The following is a 20,249-nucleotide window of genomic DNA, read 5'->3' on the forward strand; positions in this document are numbered from 1 at the left end:
TGATTCCCCTCGTTAGCCATTTCAGACAACGGTGATGCTTCAGAAGACCTGACCAGTCTGATTTCAGCACAAGGCCTTGTTTAACGCTGGTGTGTTCAAAGATAAGAAAGCAATATATGATTGATATATGCATTTTTTTTCTTTTTTTCTTCTTTTTTTTCTTTTTCTGCTCATTCTGTTGGTTTTTGGTTTTTGCCCTTCTCCCCCGTCCCTCTTCTCAGCTGTTTCTCTTTCCCTCTTTCTTTCTCCCCTTCTTTCCCCCAGTCAAGTCTGTCCCATGTTCAGTAAGTGAAAATAAAATAAACAATAAAAGGTGAATCAAATGGACCATTATGGCAAGGCTGGGATGGTCAATTTGGTAAAGTAAATCCGTTGGGCATCTTTCTTTGACTTTAGACAACAATTCTGATGGCAAAAGAGCCAAACGGGACAGGCAAAAAAAAAAAAAAAAAGCAATATTTCCAGTATCTCTTATTTCACTAATTCCAAAGTAATAATAAGACCAAAACCAAGAAGACCAATCCTATTAATGTTTTTTATTTTCCAAGAGCAGTAAAAAAATATACATGGCCCACAATGTTGAGATACAATAAATAGAAACAGTGCAAAATTGTGGAAGCTGTCCTTATATAAAATTCTGTTTTCAGAAAATAAAAAATACCCCATGTATATATTTTAAATAGACTAAAAATGAACCCCAAAATACACCAAATTATAGTTATTTGACTAAAAAGTACAGCGCCTTTCTGTGGTGGAAAATTATATTAAAGCTTACATATGGATATGTATTTGTTTCAAGGTGTATCTTTTTTTGAGTAGGAGCAAATTGGTTTTGGGCTGACAGAGCAGGAGGATGAGAAAATACTGAGAGAAAGAGTCGGTGCACCAGTTTAAATCTCAGCACTGGATTTGTTGACAATGAGAAGAATGTAGATTTGTCCCCGGCGTAACCTTTGAGGCAAATGCGGTGTAAACATGAGGTAATATCTCCGAGTAGGTTGAGGAAATCCAGCCACAGAGGTTGTTATTTCCCCAGAGTCTGATACTCCGGTCTGCCTGTAGGAGGAGCTTTCACAATTGAAGTAAAGGAAGCCCCGAGAGGAGCTGCAGCATTGTGCCACTCTGTCTCACAGCAGACAACTCGATGTGGAGAAGGGGGGTATACTATGTCTGCTCAGCTTAAGGGTTGACTTGTATTTTGTTACCTCTGCTTTTTGGTCCTGAAGAATGTCAGTAACAACTTTATCATGCATTATTTTTTCGCTGTCTTATAATTTTGACAAACAAACACTCGTTTCAGGAACCACACCAACATTTAAAGACTGAAAAAAAAGTCAAACCCACAGACAAAGCCAGTCCATGAAAGAAATCACTGCTACCCACTTCAGCTACTCCAAACCATAATTCACACAAACACAAGTGAAACTTTATTGAGTGCAAAACCACTGGCTCCATCCAAGTTTTTTTTAGGAACTACTATCTAGGGAGTTAGAGTTCACTTTTCAAAGCCATGTGGGAGATATACGATTGCATACTCCTGTTTGATTTGTCCACTCTGTCCTTGTTCAGTGTGGGATCCCGAGAAACACTTTCCCATGGTAGGATGCATACCCTACTATCCGCAGTCGGTCCTAATGGATGCTGTCAGCTAGCTTTCAATGAGTGAAAACAACAGGAGAGGAAGTACAGTAAAACTGAAACAGATGTAAAGTCCTGTCGACTCTGTTAGCCCAGTTATTGACTGTCCCCTGTCCAGGTAATGAAAGGGCACTGTTGTCGTGTACCACATGACCCCATTGTCTTTGATGTGCTTCGTGATGAATACCTTGTAGTAAAATTGAGACTAAAAGTTTTTCATCTTCTTTCTATATTCTTCAGTTTGGTCTCCAAAACCCAGTATAGATTACTCCCTCATTCCTCAGCCTCAAATCTGATAAATGCTGAGTCAGTCTGCCCCCAATAGTTCATAATCCACTTATTCTGAAGACACACACGGGGGGGATTGTTCTCCTGGCATTTTGCTGACATAGAAATAAATGTCTACGAGTTTCGCATCTGTGCAAACGCTAGATTTTGATAGTTGAGCTTCTTGAGATGAGCTTTGTGTTATCTTTGCGATAAGCTTAAGGCCAGGGACACATGCTGCAGTGAGTGGCCTGTAGCCTCGACAAGTTTAATGAGACAAATAAATGAATTTTACTGTTGCCACATACAGCTCCTGAGCGCTTATTATCAGGATTATTGTTGAAACTGTTATGAATGGACGAGGGGAGAAAAAAAAGATGTCGGATTGTAAGCGGTGTTGGGGAGGGGGGGGGCATGATTGGCTGATGTTACATATGTCCTTGATTACCTTCCTTCTGCTTTTATTCTAATAAGTGGCATTCTTTGTACTCCCTAGGACAGCTAGACAGTCTGACACACGATGAGAATAAATATTGCATGTGGTAGACATTAAGCTGTCATCCTGGAAAAAAAGAAGAGATGGAGAAATCCGTGTGGTGTTCTTCAGCGCTACACTTTGCCTGCTCTTGTCACAATTGTCACATCTTGATGACTCCCCCCTCTCTACCCCCAGCCCCCTTATTTTCTCTCGCCCAGTCAACTGCCATGAATGACAGCATGGATACCCCATATAGAGAATTATTTTTGGGTGATGTAGAATGTACTCCTCTGGGTTACTGTTTGAATTTCTCATGTTTGCCTGTTTTTTGTTTGGTTTTTTTTGCACCCCCACCCCACAGAAATATCTTTAATGAGTTATGGCTTTGATATTGTGTCCTTAACGACCATCTTAAAGACAAATCTATGGCGGATGGGGTTGTTAAGGTTTCATCTATCATGTGCAAACGTTTAAAGTCACAATATTTAATGGGTGTAGTTATCAAAGAAAGGAAAGTTGTTTTAAAAAGCTTGTTACCAGCACACCCTCAAGGTTTGTTTGAGATACGATGTGAGATGATGCTCTTAATTAAAGCTGCTCCCATTGTGCGTGCGCCATGTTCTGTTTCCTCCAGCCCATGATTGCTTTGAAGATTGAAAGAAGTTGGTAATATTGCTGATAGTGTGTCTGTGTGTGCGCGCGCGTATGTGTGTGTATGTGTCAGATCTCCTCCCTTTCTTAAAGACGCGATGGGTAATGCCTTTCCATCCGGCTATGGCCACAGGGAGCACAGAGCGTCTGCACTCTTGTCGCTCAGGAGCTCACCACTGGGAGGATGAAAAGCTTCCCACAGAGCCCCCGACTTCCCAGCCTCAAAAGCCACCATGAGCTCATACCTCTCATTTCTCTCTCCCGCCACAGAGGAAGGGAAAAGGAGGGGGTAGTATATGCTGTGTGCCGCAACATCTTGGCCCCCTAGGTTGCTCATCCTTGTAACCTGGGACCAGACAAACAGGGGGGACTCTGGGTTTATTACTTGATGATTCTGTGCCTGGCATCTAAGCCAGTAGCTGTCAGGACATGTGAAGGGAGTAAGTAACACATTCAGCTGAGCTACCCGGACTCAGGTGCTGGGAGCTCACCTGTGGGTGTGTCAGTGATCGAGCTGTGGAGGATGTAGGTAGCGGATTACTCTTCGGGTCTGTCAGCACTCAATCGCATCGGGACTGAGCACTCAAACCGGAGGTGGCCGACCTTATACAGGCTTAACTGGCTCTGCACTCATGATGAAGCCAACCTGTTTGAGTGTATGTCAGACGCAGGCCCAGGTCATTTCTCAGGTAGCTGCCCCTGTACTTTAGATGTTCCTATTGTTTGAGCCATTTAAGCAGATCAAAGCTCTGACAAAGCCCAGGGAAGCCCCCAGGCATTCAGAAACACAGGAATTATCCCCCTTTAGGATTCTCACACAAAAAGACAAATAGGCAAGCTCCGGAGGGTGGCCCCACCTGGGGAACATCTCTATTCAGAGCCAGTCTGTTGCAAAAGGTCCAATTGTGGGGTTTTTTCTTCTTGTAATTGTAGAATATATTGTGTTTTAAATTACATGTACTTTAAATACAATAAGCATTAGATCCAAAGCTTGCAACAAATGGTGTGATGCCTATTATATTTTCTAGACGTAAGATGTAAGGTGTCACATGGTCTTGGTTTCATGTTGACTGTTTTTTACCTTTAAAAAATAATAATAATAATAATGCATACATGTTTGAGTTTTGCCAAAGTTTTTCTGGTTAAAAAAAACTATATTTTTCCATTTGATCTGAGAGCACAAACACAGCTTGTTCCTTGGACTTGTTTGAGCCTTCAAGCCAGTGAATGATTAGCAGAAATAATGTCTCTGTCACCCTTAATCACATTAAAACGTGGTTAACATTTAATTTTTCCCACTTGATATGCAAAAATTTCCACTTGATTTGCAGCAGAAGCCATTGGAATTCCATTATAAAAAGAATAAAAATTTCAGGCATCATTTGTTCAGAGAGGGATATCAAGAGCAGAAAGTGCTGAATCTTTCTATTAACCGAGCAGTGAGAGATGGCACTCAGTTCTGGGACATAATAGAGACTGACAAGACACATGCACTCGCACATGCTCTCTCTCACACATGCACACACACATGCACACACACACGCACACACACACGCACACACATCTTTCTCACTTGTATTAGTTTAGAGTACGAGGTTGATGAAGAAGACCTACAGGGAAAATATTTTACTTACATCTTATTACTGATTTTAACAAAACTGCATATCTTTTCACTTGCTTATTTTTAATCAGGCAGTAAACCTTCCTCTAAAACAAAAGTCAGGCCTGTTTCTTGTGTTAAATAGGCATTTCACACTGTGAATGGGCCTCCACGAACAAGAACACCCCTTTATTCTTTAGTATGACTGAGAGCCATAAAGACACAAAGAAATCTGCAGCATGTTTTACATAAACATTTTTCCAAATTTACACATCCACATAAAATTTCACACAAATAATTGGAAGGGACATAAATACAAATTGCAAAGTGGCACGGGTAGACAGTGGTGAAGTTGACAGAATTGGTTTTGGGAGTCATGTTGATGGCACTTCAAAGCTCTTAATTGACAGCGCTTTGTTTCTGGAGTTGTGGGAAGGGGGTGTTTCATGTTCCTGTGGCAAGGTGTTTGTCTGGTCCTGTGTCACTCAGTGCAAGGACCCGGAGACCCCCGTGCTCATTTGCAGCTCACGTTCTCCGTCTCGGCTTCACATTATTAAAATCATCCCTCAGCCTTCTACCAAGAGCCTCTTTGTTACTTGGCTGGCTTGGCTCAGCTCTGTCAAGTCTTCACCAATTACAGTCTCAGGTACAATGGTCTATTCAAAGGATCACAGCCCTTGACTGGTGTGGAGAGAGTGATTTGTGAATCATTATTCAGCCGCCTGTAGAGAACGCAATACCTGAGGAATGCAAATAACGTGCCACCAAATAGACAGCTGTGCTGCTAAAAGTGACAAACTACAGCTGTTATTATCTCAGATTGGATTTTTCCCCTCTTGGAGCGCCCTCCATCTCCTATGTTTTCAGGTTTTCTGCTTTGGCTAAATGTGTTTTATTTTTCTGTCCTTTATTGGCGAGACGTTGGATGCCACCTTATTGTGTGTTATTGTGGTGGCAGTCAAGCGTCAGATCTGCATACATGGTGTGAACAGTAAGGGAAATATTAGGTTATTCCTCTTAATAGATGTCCATCTGAAAAGGCAGACAGATGACCTGGCATATGAGGCATTTCAGATTTACTGCGCCGGCCTGTGGTGTTATTTTAACTTGTTGAGAAAAACATTCAATCAAAGCAAAACTGTGCTCTTCGTTTTGCCCGTTACCTTGTCATATATTGTATATTGATAATCATTAGGTAGGAGCAGCGATAGGGTGCTGCAGGTGATAAAGCGGTGACATTGTTATTGGAATAGATGTGGTATTGAGGTGGTGTGGTTCCTCCCAGTCTTTGATTCTTATGGGCTTTAAACAGGAAACTAGGATTACAGATAATGACAGGGACCCCTTAGAATCAATCCAGCCCAGGAGCCGCCGTGTGAAAATGGATTTGTGTGATGCTGCTCTTTGAGATCCGTCCAATCCCAGCCTCGGAGCTTGTGAGGCTAATCTCATAATTGCTCTAACCCCCTCGTATTGTTCTGACTGAGGGTTACCATTAGCTGTGAGGATATCTTTGTCCTGCAATGTCAGGTGTCCTGCTGGACAAGAACACGTAAAGGAAAAAAAAGATCATGCAGTTAAGAAAGTGCCAAAGATAACAGTAGGTGGTTAGTTGCAGTGCTTTCTCGTTGCTTGAATGTTAATGTTTATCTAACATTCAAAAAAACACTCGGCTGGTGAAAGATTTCTTTTTTCATAGTTTAAAAAAGTATATCGTGAATTTCACTTCCACATTTCAGAGAGAAATGTGTGACTTTTTGCTTGAGCGATTTCAAAATGCACTTATTAAGAACAGTCTTGTTGTCGAACTGATTATTTTAATGTCTATTTAAATCATTTATTTATTATCTGCAGGAGCAAAGGTGTCACATTTATTCGAGAAGTGCAAAAAGGGAAGTCACAGCTATTGATTAAGTATAAAAAAAATGTGACCACAGTGGCATCATCTGTTTGTTTTTTGAACTCTTTTGAAAAGAAGCCATGAGGTGAACTGCTGACCTTAGCCACTTTTCCACCTAAAAGTGGCTAAACTGTCTTTCTGTGCAATTAATTTAAGAATACCTCAAATTACAACAAGGACAAAACAGCGTGAAATGACATACAAATGTCTTTAAAAGTCTGAATTAGGTTAATGATACAAAACACAACATTTAACACCATAAAGAAGGTGCTGAAAACAAAAAGAATCAGGTAACATATTTAACAATAAAATAAAATGAATGAAAACCCAAACTTCAGCAAAATTTAATATTCTTGACACTTTTTACTGCTTTATGTCTTAAAGTGGAAATGAATGCCCTCCTACTTTTGGCATCATTTTAGGATCACTGAAAATATTAGGACCTGTTTTATACATATATATATATATATATATATATATATATATATAAATCCAGTTTTTGTATTTTTATTATGTTTCTTTCTCTTTGATAAAGGACGTGTAGTCAAGTCTGATTTTTAGTTGAGAACTTGAACGGAAAGAAAGTCAAACTCTGAAAGGAAATGCCACCTTTAGAGTGCAGTCTCCCACAAACACTCATATTTTCAGCTGCTCTCATGAATATGCATGCATGCAGCGAATAACAAATACGTTCATGTTAATCAAGTCCTCCAACGTGTTTTGCGACTGCTGTTTTTATTTTTTTTTAATCAGGTTGGTGAAAATCAAGGAGTGGGTGGACAGTCATGACCCCGGAGCCTTGGTCATCCCCTTTAGTGGCGGCCTAGAGAGCCTGCTGCAGGACAAGAGTGAAGAGGAGAGGCAGAAGTACAGCACAGAGCACAAGACGCAGAGGTTAATTAGCATTCAGTCTCCCCACACTTTATTATCAGCTGTGTCCTCCATGCACTCCTTTAATTGCATGTGCTGATAGAATAATAAATGGCAGAGTAATTACCATTATAAAGCAAAGGATCCCTCTTCTTACTGAACAACTCAGTCAAAGGGTTTTCCTCTAAATTAAGTTTTTAACTGTCATCTGTCATCTGTAGGTATAATTATAACTTGGGCATTTTGGGTTTATTGTTCTTGTGTGAAAACCTCTATGGAGAGAAAAATTGTGACAGCAGATTTTTTTCCCCCTTCTTTCTCTCAGCAAAGATCGAGGCATTGGGTTGAATTCTTAAAAATGTTAAATGAGTCTACAAGCCTCCTAATTAATCAAAGAAACCATTGGAGAGTTGAATGTCTTATGCGAAACGAAGTGACCCATCTTATTCACTTAATGAGTTTATATTGGAATGAATGGGGCCTTGCCATTGAGGTGAACTTTGTCTAGGCAGCAGCAGCGATAAAGAATACTTAAACAGTTCAGACCCCTCGATTCAAGCTGAAATCTCTCCCCACCAGTGCCCTGAGCAAGATCATCAAGGCAGGCTACGCAGCCCTGCAGCTGGAGTACTTCTTCACTGCTGGACCAGATGAGGTCCGTGCATGGACCATTCGGGTAAGTGCCAGCTGCCTGCTGTGCGCATACGTACATGTGAGCGTGTGTATCAGACTCACACACACACACACGAATACACACAGTATCCCATGTTCCACCCTGCTGGCACCTTCACTGATATCGCACACTTTCAACTTTGTCATGGTTGTGCTTTAGCTAGTCATTACAGACCAAGGATAACTTCAATTACTGGTGAGCTGCTGAACAGTGAAACTGGGGGCTACATTGATTGAGGAGGGCAACAATTGATTTTGCCCATTACGTCCATGAGAATGTTTCCATCCTGTGCAGATCTGCCTGCCCTCCTCCTGCCGCTGGAGATAAGGAGCCTGTGCATTGTGCCTGCCTAATCTGTGTGACGGAGGTTGTCTGTGCCAAAATTGATGTCGCTTTTCATTCGACTGTTTGTGGGCCTTGCTGGGGGCTCCTCCTCCCCGTGTGTCTCAGTTTACTGAGCCCAGCCCGCCAAGAGCTTTGTGCAATGGGATCGCAGCATTTACATCAATACAGATGTTTGCTTTGCATGTTGGTATTGTGTCCACTTATATTTTCTTTCCTTGAGCAGATAGAAGTATCGAGTGCAGAAATAATAAGCTATTTTGTCTGAGTAACATTTATAAGTTCATATCGGTGGTTTAAAAATACAACAAAGTAACTTTTGAGAAACTTCAACAACTAAAGATTTGGGTTGTATTCAGTCATACAAATTCATATCCATTCTTTCATCCCATCAGATATTTCAAAGGATTGTAATTTGAATGTTTTTTTTTTTACGATACAGAATGCTTTCAATCTCATAAACATAACTTGTCCGTTTGAAAAAAGGAGTCCCATTTTCAAAAAAGCATTGCAATTTTCCACAATGGCATCTATTCAAAGAACTTGTCACCAAGCAGATCATTATGGTTTTGTTCCCCGAGTGTGAGACCGTTCACTGTTCACATTTTGTTGTTCAATTTGTTCAAAATCTTGAAATAGCCCACTATAGATGGTGGAGGCAATAATGGTAGAAAAAGTCTCATGTGTGGGCGGGTTACAGATTTGACCACTGATGGAAATACTGCTTAAATTTTTATCTTGCCCAAAGATGGCATCACTTGTCCACTTACAAAACACACATAAATAGGGGTGTTTGTTCTGCGTATGATGCAGCTTTACCAAGATCATTTTCCCTTGACTTTGAATAAGCTCATATTGGCTTCAGCCTATTTTCAGACATCTACTTTTCAGTGCATGGGTGGATTATTTTGCATAAGATTTACGAGTGCACTGTTCTTCACGAAAAGATGAATCGATTTTTCACACAAACAAAACACTAATTTAAAATGCTATCTCGTGCTTCATTATTATTACTATTATTGTTGTTATTATTGTTATTATTAGATAGAGACGTGGCTTCAGACAGTTACATTATGAGTAATACACAGGTTTCCAAATATGTCCTAGAGGACTCCAATATGCATTTGTAATATCTGCTATAGCAAATTGCAGTGATAAATGTCCTGTTTCTTTTTTAACTAATAAGAAAGACATTTTTTTTTAAAAAGCACAAGATTTTTCCTTTTTCTCCATTTAAATATATTTATATAAATATATAATAAAATTGCATGTTTCTTATAAGGAACACAATGTTCACTTGATTTTTTTTGGCATGAGAAAAAATGACACATACTTTTTTTTTAATGGGATCTATATGAATTTCTGCTCTCCACTAGACAGGGTCTCCTTTTTTTCCCTAATTCTTTTATATTGTGGTTGAAACAAAATTTAGCCACCTTCAAACGATTCACCAAAATCATATTTCGGGTGAATGTTAAATGTTTTGTTGGAGATTATATGACACCCATCCACACATCAAACTTGATCCTTTATTTTTCTTTTCTAAGCATTTTTAAACTAAGCACAACCCAGAGGGGAAGATGAGCTCACTCGCTCTTCATCCTCACAAGACACGTTACATTTTAGTCAGATGACATCACCGTGTTTAGATGCACACGTCTCAGCATGACTGATGTCCTCGCTATTTAGAGCAAAGTCCCAAAACACTTCAAAGGCATCCTCGAAAACACGCTTGTCCTCCTCAGCATAACTGATTACAGCCAGCCTTGATTGTGTGTGAGGGGCATTTAGTCAGGTAAGCATCAGTGAGTAACTATATTAAGCCAATACATCTTGCATTGTAAAAACTACACTCAGTAATGTCGTGTTCCTAAGTCCTTTAACATGCTTTATTAGGCAGCCTCGAGGTGACCATTATCTATCAGCCTGCTCTGCATAGCTCTTAACTAGGACAATGTGGATCTCTTGTAATGCACCATATGAAAAAAATCCCTCCCTTAATCTATTTTTCTCCAGATAGACAAACCTTGATGCTGATTAATGGTAGTTAAACTCACAAGCACTCCGTCAATGAGATTGCAAGTAGATGGTAATGTATTAGAGTCATTAAATACGCATCATTCTTTTGGCATGAAATATGTTGACCCCAACCTGATTATATACATAATTAAAACTGCTCAACAGTTTCTGAGCACGGAGCTGCAGAGCAGAGAGGGAGCGAGCAGGTCGACAGGCAGGAGTCATAATGATGCACAGCAGCCACGTCACTTATTTGGGTCATTTGTCATTTCCACCCAGCATTATTTCAACGCATATAAATTGCACATTTTGTCAGTCACCAGTTTTGTCTTGGAGTGTTAGAGAGGGCTCAAAGTGCAATATATAAATTATATATACATATTTTATACATCTATTAAACTGTTACATGTAAATTGAAATCTCAAACAGCTCCAGTTAATATCAAATCTCTGCTGTGTAAATGTAAAAAGTTATAATACTCCAAAACTCACAGGAGTACATTCAACATAGTGAAATACCACTGAAGGGTTGAGCTGAATTTGAATTACCAAACTCTCACAATAGTAAAGGCCTGATGCAGTGGGGTCTATACCACGCTTGCTTCTCACTGCAATGCTGGGTCTTCTTGCTGTCATGACCAGAGAGCCGAGCAGCGACCCACAATGAGGCAAGATTGCTTGGACAGAAATCAATACCACCACGGAATGGGAATCAGGAGGCATTGATAGCAGTGCTGGGTCCTTATCGGTGTCCAGGCTACCCTAGCAGGTCACAACTGAGTGGAAAGCTATCCAGAAATCAGGACTGAGGCAAGAATACCCCCGACTGAAAATCACCCCCAGAGTGATCACAACGCTATCACCCCATCAAACACCGTGTCGCTCGCATGCTGTAATCCATCTTCTCCAAAACAATTTATTTGTCCTCTCTTTTCCTTCCTTGTGACAGAAAGGAACTAAGGCTCCACAGGCTGCGGGGAAGATCCACACAGACTTTGAGAGGGGCTTCATTATGGCGGAAGTAATGAAATTCCAGGATTTTAAAGAGGAAGGCAGCGAGAGTGCTGTCAAGGTGAGCAGTCAGGGTGCCAGAGGAGATGAGGGGAAGTCTCCTGTGATCAGTGGAGCTGACAGTCGCCACACAGCTCCTACTGAAAACTGCTCTTCACCTTTACTCAGGGGAAGAAATTACTGCACACACTCCAGCACCACTCCTGACAAGCCAGCTGATTCTGGCTCTAAACACTGCCATTCTGCTCCAGCTGTGCATATCTTTATCACAATGTGTCTTAACTGGCTGATGGTAGTTCTTGCTCGTGGCTCAGCGCAGTCGCTCCAAGGAAGCACTTCTTCACCTCACCAGGCATTGATCAGATCTACAGAGTGCGCTGTTAGCTTAGAGCTCTCTGTTACCAAATCCCCAAGCCACTGTAGGCATGTGACAGTGATATAAAGCGGCAAGTTAAATAAAGTGTGAAATTCCTTAAATAAGGACTGTTTCATGGTTTGCAGCACAGAAATGTGACTTGCATGTCTTCTGTTTTTATGGGCAGTGTTTGTTTTGACCTTTTTAACTGCACCTTGTGGACACACCTATCAAGTGTATTAAGTCATTTCACTGCTAAAGGCAACACAATACTTTTCTTTCCTGCTCCAAGTTGTACTTTGACATTGAAAATTTGTTTAAAATCTGCAAACTGCAATCAACTTATCGAATGCACACGGTTAATAATGAGTTCATCGACACTGTAGGATGCCTTTTAAATTAAAGGTGCACTTTTTTTTCAATCCTTTATTTTCTTTAACGAGAAAAAAATCTACTTTTAAATCTCAGTTAATTAAAGCAGAAGTGACTCTGATTTTATGTGCAACACTTGTGCGAAGCAGCTGTAAGCCATGCTGTCGCAATCCCCCTATCACCACCATCAACTCCATGTGCCCACTTACAGACTCAACTAATGTAATTATGGTGGCACAAAGGGCCCACGGGGACCAGTGTGGAAAGGAAGCACAAAAAAAAAAAAACATTTAAATCTCCTTGCTATTCAAGTCCTTTTTAATAAATATTTGATATTTAATGCATCGGCAGTGTATTGTCCACACCCTCCATAAGCTGCAAAAAGAGAGCGAAATATGTAAGTCTCTGGGGGGTTTCGCCATTGTTATCAGAGGTTGAGATCTCAGTGTCAGGTCCTTACTGCATGCTCTCTTACTAATCCCTTTTTGAGCCTCAGAAGAACATGGAGCGTTTCTGACTGTGGCATTAAGGTCCATGCTATTTAATGCCAGTTGTGGGAATAGGCTGTCTGAATAGGGCCAGTGTACAGGGATATCACATTATTAGTAATCATATCTGCTTAAGCCAAGCTTGCTGCTCCAGATGGCTGCTTTCAAGTGCAAATGAACCAGTTAGACGTGTCTGGTTTAATACATACTCAGGAATCACAAATAGCCATTGATTTTTTTTCCTGTCTCCCTCTCCATCCAGTGTTTCTGGTGGTATTGAGCTTGGATTAAATGGTCTCCTGAGCCTTTAAAGGGACATTGATTCTTCTAATTAATTGTGCACTGTGCAGAACCAGAATGCATAAACCTGTCCGTATTAGCACTTCAAGTCAATTATTTTGAGTTTGCCGGGAAGGAGAACAAACACTTACTGTACACAAAAGAAATGTTAGAACTTATTTTGTTTCCTTGAGAAGTTTTATAGTGCTGTAATCAAAGACTTATTAACATTTTGTGCTTGTGCACATGAAACTGAAATGGGCAGAAGAGAGGATTATCACTCAGTGGGAATTCAGGCACCCCTCAAACAAAACATGCGTGCACTTGTGTGTGCGTGCGTGCGCCTGTGCAGGCGTGTGTGTGTGAGTGTGTATGCATGTGTAGATGAACATTTGCAAGTGTAATTTTAGTTCAAGTTAAATCTTTTCTAATATTATTTAAATTATAAAGAGTTTTTAATCTGCTCGAGTTCATCCACATGACAGACTAGCTATTTCTTAGCATACAGCTTACAATCTTTTATATTATTTTAATGATTCTTTTTATTTTTTTAACCCCACAGGCAGCTGGTAAATACAGACAGCAGGGAAGAAACTACATCGTCGAGGATGGAGACATCATCTTTTTTAAATTCAACGCGCCGAACGCACCAAAGAAAAAGTGACGCAAGAACAATGCGTTTGTTTGCACAACTGACTGTCTTGTTGCCTTATATCTGGCCACTTTTACACTTTTTGTTTTCCATGCTGTAGGACTGAATCCCCCACTCGTGTGCCAAGGCACAGGTTCAGTAAACTCTGACAGCTTTGCTATTTAAGATCAGGATCGGCCCCCACTCCAAATTGTAGCAGCATTTGAAGGAGCATATTACTCTCCAGATACTTCATTAATCTCCATCACGGGTGCCAGCACTGACACAGCTGACAGCGGGGACAATGCCACCTGCTCCTCTCCCCCTTCTGCAGATAATGCATGTTTTACAGTAGCCCAGATGTCTACACTCAATAAAACATTTGACAAAACCAGTCTGTGTGTGTTTTGGGATGTCTGTATTGAGTGGGAAGCTGCATGGGGATAGTGATAGCGGTCCTGCCGACCGCTGATTAGAGAATTAAAAGACACAGCTGACACTGACTGTAGCATAGAGGGGACAATTATAATTAAATCTGTTAACTGAAGCTGATTTTGGAAGGGCACATGCTCGATGCAGGTGTCTTGGCCAAAAGAAATGGTCACTTTAAATGATTATTTGCAAAGAGACTGAGTTAACCTTTCATTTATCATTTTTATGACATTATTGTATGATATTATACATGTGCTCTCTTTCACTATGCCACCAGCTTTTTGACTCTGTCCCTAAAAAAAAAACAAAAAAAAACAAAAAAAAAAACAAAAAAATAAGAATAGCACATTTTTTATGTTTAAAGTTTCCTACTCCCATCCTTGAACAACAAATACACATCTGCACACACACAAAAAAATCCAAGAAATATTCATACAAGCCATATTTTTACAAAAATAAAAATAAAAACTCCAGCTTTTAGTATATTCTGTATGGTATGAAAATAGAAGTTGATACAATCCACAAGCACAACCAGAAAACGATTCCTGTTGTCTGAAGTAGTGTTTTTCTCACCCCCTATACTTTGTGTGTAAGTGTTTGTGAAGCGTTTATGCTGATGGAATTGTATGGCTGCAGCCGCAGTGCTCCAAAGTAAGATTGTATTCTCCGTGGGAGTCCGAACAAAGAGCTGCAGATCAGCAGTGCTTTGCTGAATATCTTGTAACCATTAAGACTGCGGAGAAAAAAATGGCTTTTTGATGGGAACAAAAAGATTGAATAAAAATGGTCATTTTTCAGAAAGAGTATTGCATATCCAAGTTTTTTGGATGGGATGTTTTATGGAGTGGAGCCTGTGCTCGCACTACAAAGCATAGTGTTTGTCATGGAAATAAGGTGGATTATAGTTTTCAGAGTTTGAGATCAGTGGCAAAATATAGGATAGTGTTTATTGTGGTTACTTAGAAAGAATGACGGATGACAACATGTGTATCAAATAACATTAAGCTTATTTTTCTTGGTAGCTTTACCATTAACCAGTGGTTTTAATCACTGAAATTTCTTGCAGCAGACCAAGAATGTTATTGCTACCAACACTTAGAGCTCTCGCGTACAGTATATGCTTTTACGACGGACTGCTTTGAGTTGACTGGTTTCTAAGTGAAACCATACAAATCCTCTGGAGAGCACAATGGGGGCTTGAGACTAAACTGTTTTTGCATTCTTCTCGGGGTGGTATTGGTGTTGGCCAACCTAAACCCAACACAGAAGATTATTCATCTGCTGCAGTTTTGAGGCTCGGGGATTGATGAGTTGTTCCCAGCGGTCTGGGTCATGGAGTATTTTGTTTTTCATAAAGTGACAATAAATCATTTCAGGGCAAGTAATAAAGCTATTTAGAATCATGCAGATGCAGTATAGGAACAAAACACCAGACCGAAAAAGTCCTCAACATGCTGTTTCAGGATTTGATACCAATAATTTTGCTGTCACAGAAGAAGCAAGGATTCATGAATTATAAAGTCATTGGGTGTCCTGACATCATGGAACACATTATAAAATATATATATATATGCACAACCTCACAGTTAATAGCAAAAACAAACGCGTGTTAAAGTATCCGTAAACATTACCGGGTGACATAGGTAGGACTGTAAAAACTGCCCGGCAGGGCTCATGAAACGAGCCCAGAAATGTGACAGAATCTCTGCTGGTACAAATGTGCCGTCAGCACCATCAATCAAGTGGTGCCACTCTGCCCCGAGGCAAACCACAGTGGCATCAAACCAAGAAGGACACAGAGTGGAAAGCTCACTTTAAAACACACACCCAACAAAACAGACTGCGGCCTGCTGCTGTAAATCACACGGACACCAAAGAGCTTTGAAGATTTTTTTATTTACTTTTTTTAAACGGAATGTGTGAGTTATAACAAATAAACATATAAATAACTATGGCATTTTTCAGAGCAGTAACTACACACAAGGGATCGTGTTGGGAAATTCAATGGTTATTATAAACATGCTGTATCATATTATTACTGTGAGGAAATTATCTCTATTTTGGATAACAATAAAAATGTTGCCATGTTGTAATTGCTGCTATTGTGTGACTTCTCTGTGTGCCAAATGCCGTACGCTGAATGGAGGTAATACGGAAGCAGGATTGGACTTTAAGGGGGGAAAAAAAGTTTACATTCACATATGATACTTCATGCAAGCGTTTCCTCTCCTTCATGTTGAACTACCATGCTTTGATTTATTGCTCCCACAGTCAGGGTGATAAAACATTGTCCAACGTAGTGCTGAGTGAAAAGAATGCCATAAACAGCTGAGAGGAAGCTTAGAAAAGAGTATTTAAATCATAACCTCTGGAATTTAGTTTCTCTTTTTCTTTATTGTTGCCACATCACAAATCTCCTTTCTGTGCCATCATGGTCGCAGTCTTAATAACAAGTTAGGTGTTTAAACTATCACACAAAATGCAGCAAACCATCATTTAAACAATAAACGGCTACATCGTCTATGTAATGTCCAAGAAACGACTCCTGTGCATCTTCCCACCTTTACTGTTACGTGCTGCTCTAACTGCTGTGCATATATACTGGCCTCTTAATTACACACACCTGCAAAATCTATTGCAATTCAGAGCACCAGCTCTGAAACTATAATTACTAATAGTTTAAAATCCATAATTATAATCTTATAGTTGATATATAAAGGTGACAAGTAAAGGTGTTGCACTGGACTAGGTGTTTTGTGTCCTCTATTTTGTCATTACTGAGCATAATGCCAGGCATTATTTACTATGCAAAAATATGGAACTGCATTACAATTAATTGTGTAGCTGTAACTGTGGCCACCGAGTTTAACCTCCTGAGACGTTGTGTCCTCATATGGAAACGCTGCATTTTGGCTTTTCTGCTACTTATACTTCATTCTTCTCAATAAAATGTTTTTACTCTGTTAAACAATGGTGACTTTTCGGTTATGCTGTCAGGTTGAATCTACTCCACAATGACACATAATGTGTATCTGAGAAACTTATACCACGTTGCTGCACTCTGTGCTGCACCCTTGCTCCGCTGTTTACCGCACTGCTGGTTGTCTAGCTGCTGTTTATGTTTGTAAATGTATGTCTTTTCATACTTTCCACCTTTGTGCCTGCTGGTCGTTGTTTAACCTTTGCTTTTGTGCCATGCAATCTACTATCAAAGAACCGTCTATCCTTATATGTTTAAATAAAATTCATAGGTTCGATTGTGATCCCGAATGGGAAATGCATCCACACATCCTCTGTGTTGACAGGATGTTGAACTTCCACAATAAGAATATCATAAAAAGTTTTCTAGTAGCTACGTTTGACCTCAGCCCTCATTGTATAAAGCGCCTCTGACAAAGAACGGTATGATTGTTCCTGTCTCAGGTGCTTCATAGTTGTGTCTGACACACATTTGATATTCCATCCACACTTCTTCATTCTGCACCAGTTTCAATTTTTTCTCTCTGGACCCATTTACAGTGCCCCCAGTAGGGCAGTTTCTCTCCGTGGGGTCACTCTCTCTTGGACTGGCCTTCATGAAAACAACTGTCAATATGTTAATACGAAACACTCAGAGCCATTGTGGACTCACTCAGTTATCTTTCTTATTTCTACTATGTGCCACATAAGCAATGTCCACTCCTAGAAGCTGCTGCAGAGAAGTTTTTGCATTGCAACAGACTGCTTTGCTTTTATAGACTTTCAACTATAATTTCATAGAGTTTATTAATAAAACATTGCATTTGCATAGTATTTTAAAGGTCCTAGTTAAAAGGTCATTTCTGCCCATGCTACACTGAACTTTTACAGACAAAATGAAACGTCCACTGGGTAACTGCTCTGCAGATTTCAGATTCATCTCATGAGGTGCATACAAGATCTGTCAATACAATCTAATTTCCTTTGTTTGTAGCTATGGCTCTAGAGAATACTCACAGGTTTAAAGACAAACACAAGAGCAGTAACCTGCCTCTTGTAGGCCACTGCATCCACCAGAGTGTTGCATTTGTGTTGTTTTTAGGATATTTGACTCTTCCCTTTAACTTCGAGGTCTGTAGAAATTGTTGATACGTTTCCAAGGACTCCTGGAGTAAGACAGACGTAGCTGCAAGGTTTTTCTAAAGCTGTTTCCATTGGCCTGTGTTTACCTGACATTTGGATTGACAGCAGAGTGATTGGAAATATCCACCATTCACTGCCGTGAGCTCCTGAGTGCACGGAAAGTGCTTTTGTAGTCTGGCTGTAATGGGCCAAGTTTGAATTGAAGGTTGGGAGAAATAGCCTCACTGCAGTCGCGCACTGTGAGGAACTGACACACCACAAATAATACTGAGAAGTGGGGTCCTGATAGCATCACAGCCACAGAGCAGATACAATAGCATGCAGACTCTCATTTCAATGCACTTTCACAATGTTGTAATACGCACAATCAGACGGAGGGGAAGAAATCCAGTCAAATACAACCTCAGATTCTGTCTCAAATGTGTTTTATCCCCAAGTAAATGACACAAAAACTTCCTATTTCCATATGCATCGTGGGAGAATTCAGAATCGGAATTTCACATATCATCGCCTTAAAGAGTAGAGTAAATCTCTTCCCTAAATTTTAAAATATGTATAAGCTAATCTAGCATTCTGACTCAGTACAAACCATCAGTTGTATTAGTTCAGTCCCAGCAGGCCACTAACTGAGTTTTTAGTCAAAATCCACCCCTTTGTTACTTTGCATGATGAGAAATTAAAAACCTTGTACACACAAAAATATTATATTCCTAAGTTATGGCACCAGCAAAGATAATAGTGGTTTGGTCGATTAAATTAGAGTCACTTTTTGATTGATTAACATTTTGATACTTGTGTTGTTCATCTTTTATTTCCATGGGTCCTTATATGTGTGTATGTGCATAAATGTGTGAGCAGGGAAATATTTGTCTGTGTGCTTTGCTGACTGATTTTAACTGCATCTTACTGTTTTTTATCTGCCCGGAAACTGCAGATGGAAATTAACTGGTAGCTAAATCGGATACAAACCATGCGATTCGTGTATTTTGTACATGGTCGCTGAAACTAATGAAAAGAAACCCAAACACCTGATATTTGCATTAGCTCGATTGCTTCTAAATGTGTGACTTCACAGCAGCCATCTCTAATGTTTTCTTGCAAAATGGTAGGCTGATCTGCAGGACCTGTGGTCCCATGATCTGTGACAAATGACAGAACATTAGCCACATTGGGACGTAACAAATATGGTTTTAGTACACCCTTTTTAAGCAACTTTATAAAATCTTCCTTCTTTAACAGGGAGAGGAATATTGCAAGTTTCACTTCACTACATTTGTCAAACAGTTGTAGTTACTTTTCAGATTACAGTTTGTAATATTTTATCTGTGTCCCATTTCTTTTTAATAAGAGGTGAACTTGCTGGTGTGTTTCCGGTCATTGTCCTGTTGCATAACCCAAGTGTATTGTACTTCATGGCACAAACTGATGGTTGGAAATTCTCCTTCCGGATTTTCTGGTAGAGAGCAAAATTCATGGTTCCATCAATTACGACAAGTGTTCCAGGTCCTGAAACTGCAAAGCAGCCCCAGACCATCGTATTACCACCACCGTGTGTGACTGCTTTTTACGGAAGCGTAGAGCTGCCACCCAGGCAATAGAAAAATACAGCTATATCACAATATAACTTGAAAACTTTATTGTTCTAACAATATACTTTTCATGTTAGTACAATATACTTTTCACATTTGAACAACATAATATCACGTATTACAATGTACATAATTATCACGTTATAACAAAAAAAACTTTCACGTTCTTACAATATAAATATAATGTGAATAACATGAATGTGATAATTATGTCAATTGTAATAACGTGATTTTATGTTGTTGAAACGTGAAAAGTATATGGTTAGAACAATAAACTTTTCAAGTTATAACGTGATATAGCTCTATTTTTCTTTTGCCTGGGTGGCAGCTCTACGCTTCCGTAGCTTTTATCAAATGCTATGTTAGATTTACGCCATGTGTAACAGGACACAAACCTTCCAAAAATGTCAACTTTTGTAATGTCAGTCCCTAGAATATGTTCCCAAAATTGCCTTGAGGAGCATCAAGATGTTTTTTTGGCAAATGTGAAACAAGTCTTCGTGGTTTTCTCCTTGAAACTTTCAGATAAATACCATTTTTGCCCAGTCTCCCTC

General features: G+C 39.8%; 1 protein-coding gene across 2 annotated transcripts in view; it reads left to right on the forward strand.

The window, feature by feature from the left end:
- LOC101485291 (obg-like ATPase 1) overlaps positions 1 to 13,967 on the forward strand; it is a 49,733-nt gene extending 35,766 nt beyond the window's left edge. For both annotated transcript variants that reach the window (XM_004557744.3, XM_012920885.3), the window contains 4 exons: positions 7,288 to 7,428; positions 7,984 to 8,080; positions 11,387 to 11,509; positions 13,505 to 13,967. In XM_004557744.3, coding sequence (XP_004557801.1) covers positions 7,288 to 7,428; positions 7,984 to 8,080; positions 11,387 to 11,509; positions 13,505 to 13,606 — 463 coding nt within the window. In that variant the 3' untranslated portion in view covers positions 13,607 to 13,967. The remainder of the gene's footprint in view (positions 1 to 7,287; positions 7,429 to 7,983; positions 8,081 to 11,386; positions 11,510 to 13,504) is intronic.
- Positions 13,968 to 20,249: the final 6,282 nt, after the last annotated feature.

Source organism: Maylandia zebra, linkage group LG16 (assembly GCF_041146795.1).
Source record: "Maylandia zebra isolate NMK-2024a linkage group LG16, Mzebra_GT3a, whole genome shotgun sequence".
Classification (NCBI taxonomy): Eukaryota; Metazoa; Chordata; class Actinopteri; order Cichliformes; family Cichlidae; genus Maylandia; species Maylandia zebra.